Genomic DNA, 8,257 nt, shown 5'->3' with positions numbered 1-8,257 from the left:
GTAACAATACTGTATTGTCTCTGACGTAACACGTGAGAGGGCCACCCTGAACTTTTCTGTTTAATTTTCAGAAATGTGTCTATGCAGATTTTAAAAAGTTGGGTGGATCTTTCTAGGAAATGATAAACTTCGTATATTTTTATAACATAATAGCCACACTAGACTGATTTTTTTCACCTCTTCAGTAACCCATGTGTCAATAAACGCTCTCTCATCATCGGTATGATGACATGGGGAGAATAATCTTAAATCGATACATGTGTTACAGAGAGGGAAGTTAATTTACAGTTATTTCTCAGAGGTAAAACAGAATGGCAGAGTTTCCTCGTGGCTAGGATTTTACACTTAATGAAACTGAATTAATTATGTACATCTGAAAAATGTGTTGTAATGGTTACGGGATACCCAACTTGATACTCACAGTACTTATTCGTCCATGGATATAGAGCCATAAAGTCATCCTACTTGATCTGTTTACCCTCCTTCACATCGTACAAAAGTCCCGTAGCATTGACTCTCCTACCCTAGTGACTGTCCCGTATATCTAGGAGAGGAACTACTGTGTGGTCCTTAAGAAAATTAATTAAATTTGTATCAGGTATAAGTGGATTTCATGCATTTAAAATCATGTTCCTAGATCGAAACGACCTTATACCCCACCCCCTACACTCACTGAGCTTCAGGATCGTAACGTACACCACCGTTAAAGGCATGTTAGATATTAAACCCTTCTGACTACTGCAGGTAGTCTAACCATAGTATAATTATCTGACTATGGTTGTTAGATGTATTGTTAGGTACAAGAGCTATAGACCACGGTAGTATAAATTTACTTCTGTATATGGCCACGCTTACAGAAGCAATGGTCCAATATATGAAAGGGTCAATATCATTGGTGAGAAACTCCTCAAATTAACTGTAGCCAGCACCGGTCAAGTATGTTGACGTCAGATCGACAATACCTAAAGAGACAAAAATAAGAGAAAATAAGTACAATGAAAATATATCTACAATATATATATATAATAATGTATGACTTTCATAAATTATTTAATAAAGTGTGACAAACAATTATATTGTCATATTACAACCAACAAAAGATAAAAATATAATAACTGTAATTAGAAAACTGAAAATTGTTAGTGAAAAAGTGTGATACTTCAGTTACCTCGTTCAAATAACCATTTTAATTTGTAAAACATTAATCAAAACTTTCTAGAATGTATAAAGATTAATTATTGAAATGAAAACTATGAAATAGGTCAATCACAATATATGTATAATTTTGTATATAATTAAGTCTCATTGACTTTAACGTTATAATTTGTCATATGTGTATTGATTTTCAACTTATTATAAGTGTCACATTATTAAAACGCTAAATTATATCTTCCATGGAACCTTTTCCTGAACCAAACGTTTGAGCAAAAACCGTTTGATTTCTTGGAAAAACAAGGGTTTGTATATTAATTAACAATTAATTAATATAAAATAATATCTTTGAAATTTGTGAAGTCATTAACAAATAAATCATAATAAATGGAACATTAATAAAAAAAAAATGCAATATAATATCTTCGATAGATATCTATAGATGGAGCCACGTTCTGAAGGAAGAATAGATAACAAAATGACATCTTAGATTTTGAGCGAAAACAGTCTGATTTCTTCGAAAAACGTCCGCTGACGTCAAGAACTTGCATATTAGTTATAAAAAATAATTTAATATTAAATTTGATTATTACAGGCATAATAATAATCGAATTAATTAACCTTTAATTAATAAAACACTAATTAGATATTAAATTGTGCATATTAATTATTACTTGCATAAATTAATTTATTTCAATTTACATATCATTTATATATCAATTACCTAATTGATTAATCTATAATTAATAAAACATTAATTTGATATAAAAAGATGAATATTAATTATTGTTTGCATAGTATTTATATTTGGATATTAATTACATATGATGTCATCCCCCTTTTCTTTGCCCCATATAACTACCAATAGAACACAAAATAAGTTACCTGTTTCTTCAGTAATGAAATAAGTAGTGGGCGGGTTAGAGAGGGACAAAGCTGAATTATTGTGTGTATATTATATCCCACGGAAAACAAACGCGAGGAGGCAATTGCTCCCCCTTGCCTCCTCGTAATTCCGCCTATGAAATAAGTTACATACAGCTCCAGAATCCTTCCAAAAATTCTATCCGTAATAACTATTTAAGATAAAATTGTAAATTGAAACGTTCGAGGACTGGTTACATAGTTTGATAAAGTAGCTCTCCACTCAGCAGAGTTGCAGCTTCAGATTTATCCTAATCTCAGTTTTCTTTTTTTTAGAAAAATTCCAAGTTCATAGGAGAGTGCTATTTTTAAAATTTCTATATTTAAACCACATAAAATCGGTACTTGCAGCAAAATATGAGCAGTAAAAAGATTTTGAGTTTTACAAGCTAACTGGCATATCCCAAGGATCGTGTTAAATTCCATCTTAATAACCAATGAAGTTATATCTGTAGCTTAATTGATCAAACCTTCTGTTGGCTAGCAGAGTTTTGGGCTTGCATCCCGTCTACATTAGATTTTACTTAGAAATATATTAGGAGTGATTTGTTAGTGACAAGTTTGTTAGAAGTTTTGCTATAACATTATCATTCAATTCTTCCAAACTAGGTTAAAGATATGAAGGTTAAATACTCCATTTTTCACTGAAATAAATATATTTTTGTACCTTATAACCTTCCCGAGAATTGTCAATCAGAAAATTACACCAGAACAAATATGCTGAATATCATAGAATTTTATGAATAGCATCTTGTAGATCTACTTTTCCGTGTATTAAAGCTCACCTCCCCCAGTGGCTCAACGGAAAGTCTGAGGGCTTATGACGCTAAGTATCGAGTTTCGATACCCAAGGTGGTCACAACACAGATACCCCATTGTGTAGCTTGGTGTTTCACAGTAACCAAAAAACAAGTGTCTTAAAGTAATCAACAGTAGCCATTAAGTTAGGTCACTGAGGTTCTGGCGTAAATGAATACTATATCACTGATACTGTAATATTAAATTGTTATTCCTAAATACCAGTGAATGAAGAAATAGGTCAACATACGTAATATTGCAGGTGAATATATTTATCATAGTGCATTACATCTAGACGGGTATTAATGAAATAAATGGTTATTAACTATTAAGAACATATATATTTAATATTGAAGATTATTCTACATCAACAGACATCAGAGGGGGAAATACCAAAAATGTATTATCTTTTCAATTCTAAATCAGCTGGACGTTTGGCTTTTATCGATTCAAAGCCAAACATGGGTGCCCCCCCCCCCCAAGTGACACAGCGGTATGTCTGCGGGCGTACAGCGCTAGAAACCAGGCTTCGATATCTGTAGTGGGCAGAGCACAGATAGCCCATTGAACATGATATTATATCTTTGGACTAGTTGTACATGAGTTTCTTTCAGAAAAAATGTTATTTTGTATTTTAGGTTTAATCATTATTTAGGAGAAAAAGGTTGTTTATAAGCCTTCGATTCTGATGGTTTAGGTTCCAATGAGCTGTGATTTCTCATAGTGATGAAATGACAAAGGATATTCAAAATTAGCTTAGATAATTTCTTAAGGTTAACGTAAAATCATATTTCTCTAAACATAGGGGCTATTCAAAGATGGAGAGTACTACGGACCTGGTGTGTTCAGCTATCCAGATCACTTTCAAGAAGTTGGAATCTGGAAATATAACAAGCTCTATCGGCTCTGCTCGTGTGAAATACATCAAGACTTTGTTCGTGAGATGCTACTAGTTGCCCAGAGAATTTCCGATTTTAGAAAGAAGGAAAAACTACAAATAACTCCTACAAAAGTAATCATATATACGTTCATAAGAAAAACACTAAACATTCACTCCAAATATACTTATTAGAATTGACGAATTTTTATTTCTAAAAGCATTAAAAGATATTTGACCATTTAGCCTTGATAGCCTAACTTATACTAGAATAAAATATTTAATTAAATTTTATGAAAACCACTGTCATACATCGCTAATACTAGAAGTTTAGTTTTCTTGAGATTTATGTTTATATACCTTAAGCTATTGTTAGTATTGTTTTGCATATTTATAGGAGAATCTTCTTTGGTTGCATTTCTGTTAACAGACTATGCGATAATTGTAAATACTACATATTTTTCCACAGGGCATTGACTTATTGTGGGAAGGAGGCAACTCTCATGTTAGTGAAAAGCAAATACCTAACTGTTTGAAATTAAGTCTTATGACACAAGATGAAAATCAACCATTGTCATCTGAGGTAGAGGTATACGAAGAAAAATTTTATAATTCGCATCCTCTAGGCAGAAAATACAAGCTTCAAACAGATCGTCAAGGTATCGAAACAGCATTTAACGAAAGCCGAAACTGTGTTGCTATCCATAGTTTTATATTGCGAAACGAAGTATTTGAGGTAAAAAAAAAAACGTTACTTTGAAACTCTACTGTATCTAATATAAAAGAGCAAGAGGTAATTACTCTAAGATGGTTATCTTTGTTTGTTGGAAGTTACACACAAAGCTATACAATAGGCTATCAGTGCTATTCCCACCACGGGTATCGAAACCCTGTTTCTAGCGTTGTAAGTCCGCAGACATGCCGCTGTGCCACTGGGGGGCATTGCCACTGATGGCTCAACCTGATCGTTAGGTGGATTCCCAAATAAGTGATCAGTCCATGTAGTACTATAAAAAAACTTCGCGTAACTAAATTTTCCTTTCACTTCATCTCAAAAAACATGTTTAATGTTCGTGTGTTCTTAAGCAATACATAATAGGTACTTATGCTTAGTAGCCTCAGTAGATAGATTAAACATATGTACTTATATACGAAAAAAAAATAAATCAAAACAATTTCATTTAAACATATAAAAACCATACTCATTCTCTCAATCAAATTTTTGGGTTCTTGTACATTTAAATTACTGCTACTGTTGACATTTTTATATTTTAACACATGTAGATTAATACAGGCATATCTGTTATATTTTGTTAAATATTTAAAACTTGAATGATTGAGAAACAATCAGTATTTCAGAGGGCAACATTTAATATTTCTGGAAGAACGAGATGCTACCATATTCTCTAAAGGATGGAGGGATGTGCTGTAATTTTTTTTTTTTGTGGGGGAGAAAACGATAAAGCATTTTTGTATATATTTCTTTTTGAAGTTCTAAGAATTTTAAGAACGTTAGTTTGGAGCGTGTTAAATTCACAGAAAGTTTGATGTATAATTACAAAAATTTTGAAATATAACAGTTATTTTTAATGAGACAAGAAGAAAATTCTGATGGATGAAACATAAATATTTGGGGCTGTTCACATGCTTTATTTGTGGTTAAACACAAAGCTACATAATGGGCTGTCTGCGCTGTGCCCACCACGGGTATCGAACCCCAATTTGTTTGCGTATACGCCTTCTAGCTTACCACTGAGTCACTTGAAGGGTGTTAATATGCAGTTCTTTTGATACTTTAAACCAACATTGCGTATTATTTTGAGTACAAGTGATCAAAAAATTTCCAGTAACTACAAAAAATAAATTTTAGTAGATGAAAAATACTTTTGCAAACTAATTATAATGAAAATATACAATTTTTAAATGTGAACGAATTAATAAAATTGAAGATATAATTTAATAACAACCTAAGTTTCTGATATTTCGAATTGCAATAGGTTTATTCTCGAATCAGTTATACAGCTGTGTTAATTATGTAAATTTTTTCTGTGATAAAGTCTTGTTTTTATTCTCTGAAAAATACAAATGATAATCTGACTTTCGTATTTTAATGCTATGGTATGGTGGTTTAGTATAATAGTTCACCTAATAAATGCCTATTATACAAACCCAGAATAATTTAAGCCAAGTTTTCTTTGGTGTCGGTTTAATTAAAAATAAAACTGACTGTAAAATGATGTTTATTGGATAGCATAGACGCTGGGTCTAAACCTAATTGAGCGCCTTTGGGATGAGCTTAAGCCTCGCATTCGCTAAATCCTCTGCTAACATTGAGAACCAATTAAAGACCATACTTCTCAACGAATGAGATGCAATAAAACAATGCATATTTAAGCATTTTATGGAGGTTATACCATGCCCAGTCCAAATTATTTTTTCAGCAAAAGATGGTCTAACTGGTTATGAACTGAGGTCCTAATGATATGGCTAGTCAGTGTACAACTAACATCAATCCTCCGCCGCATGTCAGTCTTGACAAAGAATTTTGTTTAAGCAAAGGAAGTATGAAATACAAAAGTTTTTGTGAAAGATCATGCTTGACGTTAATATTTGTTGAAAATGTAAAGAAAGATAATATTTTTTGAAAACATTATAAGTTATTTCTTTTTTTTTTTCATTTCGGTTTCCAGGATTTGGTGGGCTTTAATGTGAGTCAGGTTCTTAAAGGATGCCGACGAGGTTTCGGTAAACCAGGCCTGGTAGAAAACAGTTGCAAAACTTTCCTACTTGCAGCATCTGAAGGCAATATACATAGAGTCAGATCACTGTTTCTTAAAAACTCGATTGATGTTGATATAGCGGATAACAGTGGAGTTACCGGTCTTATTCTTTCGGCAGTAAGTCATTTCTTAAATGTTTGCTCTTTGTATTTGAATAAGTAAAAAAGTAGATTAGTTATTGCACATAGGTATAAAGTGTAAATAAAAGCAACTGTCTGAGAAACAGGGCATTTATTTGCTTTTGTGTACCCTCAGATTACGTAATCTTTTTGTTATTGGTGCACATCAGATATTGAATTTAAAATTTGAGATCTCACTATGCTATAAATTTATGTCAAGAAATAAAACAAGCAATTAATATAATAAAATGTATTTTGGCCCAAGAAATATAGCAGGACATTACGTTTGTTAGGTGTAGGTTATTAACACCAGTTTAATATTGTTTCATCGACAGAATTGCAAAACAATTGTTAGTAAATATGGGCCCGAGGCCTTTTAGTGTGACGAATAAGGATGTCGTTGATGCTCTTTTGTCGTGGTTAGTAATCATACGATTACTTAAGTCAAATTATTAAATACCTATTTCTTAAATATATACAAATTGCTAATTAGATTATATTCTACTTTTTAATAACTGATTTGCTGGGGTCTTGAGGGAAGTCATGAGAAGGAATATTTGTGATGTTAGATGCAGGGACTCAATCCTGAGTCTCTTTCTAAGAAAGGCTAGTGTGCTATCAACTCGTTTGTGGTTTCCAGTAGGACTTGAATACTAACTGTTTGAAATGTTTCAATAGGGATATCCAGATTTTTCTGACTTTTTATGTCAGGTTGATTGAATATATTATGAGTTAGGAGGATGTAGATTGCTTATTTTATCTTCATATTTCTCGTGTATGGTTCATATCCCATTATTTTCCTATTATTTCATTTTACTGTATGGTTTTCTTTTCTGACATGATGGACTATCAATTTTTTACTTTTATCGTTCTTTTTCTTTCCCCATTCTACTGTAGTTCATATTTACAAGAGATGTTGTAAAAGGTGTTTTTTTCTTCTTTCCATTTGGACATAGGTGGTTTGGTGTTTACTAACTGTGAGTGTGATGTGGCTTCTGAAAAACGTTTTGACATATATTTTTCTGATAAACTGTATAATTAATGTTGTTAGAGGTGACCCTAAACGCTCTTGTTGTTGATAGTTTTTATAATCATATTGAAGTATGTTTTATTGGTACAGAAAGTTGTGAGATCTATTATTGTGGAGATTGCCACTAGGATTCGTTCCTTCAGGGTTCTATCATCTTCAAGTTGTTGATTAGTATCTGCCGTAGAGTTTAAAGGGCTGGTAAGTTAGTGAATAGACTGGATACTTTCAAGTTGATTATTGTTTCTTGCGAGGTTATCATAGTAGCTTTCATAATCTCCACAATGTGGACTGAGATCTTAACATTTGGGGAAGTTTTACTGATTAATGGTCATAATATATTTACAACATATCTAGCCTCCTAGGTATCCGCATTTAACTATAGGGCGTACACGGTAGCCTTGTTCGTAAACTTCAGACATTCCAGAGATGTGGTGTACTGTTAGTTATTTCTGTTCCAGGTTCTTTTCGATGTTTCTGAATGAGTTAATTAATCTTTTTCTCCGTATTAGCTGTTGGTTTTGACTTGATATTCGTGTAGTGGTGTGCCCGGCATGGCCAGGTGGATAAGGCGCTCGAC

General features: G+C 32.5%; 1 protein-coding gene across 1 annotated transcript in view; it reads left to right on the top strand.

The window, feature by feature from the left end:
* LOC106457192 (ankyrin repeat and MYND domain-containing protein 1-like) overlaps positions 1-8,257 on the top strand; it is a 21,859-nt gene that overhangs the window by 10,247 nt on the left and 3,355 nt on the right. Inside the window, exons 3-5 of the mRNA XM_013916585.1 lie at positions 3,680-3,886; positions 4,221-4,334; positions 6,442-6,648. Coding sequence (XP_013772039.1) covers positions 3,680-3,886; positions 4,221-4,334; positions 6,442-6,648 — 528 coding nt within the window. The remainder of the gene's footprint in view (positions 1-3,679; positions 3,887-4,220; positions 4,335-6,441; positions 6,649-8,257) is intronic.

The sequence above is a fragment of the Limulus polyphemus genome, unplaced genomic scaffold (assembly GCF_000517525.1).
Source record: "Limulus polyphemus unplaced genomic scaffold, Limulus_polyphemus-2.1.2 Scaffold302, whole genome shotgun sequence".
NCBI classification, from domain to species: Eukaryota; Metazoa; Arthropoda; class Merostomata; order Xiphosura; family Limulidae; genus Limulus; species Limulus polyphemus.
Note: the sequence above shows the minus strand (reverse complement) of the source record. Positions and strands in the feature narration are given on the sequence as shown.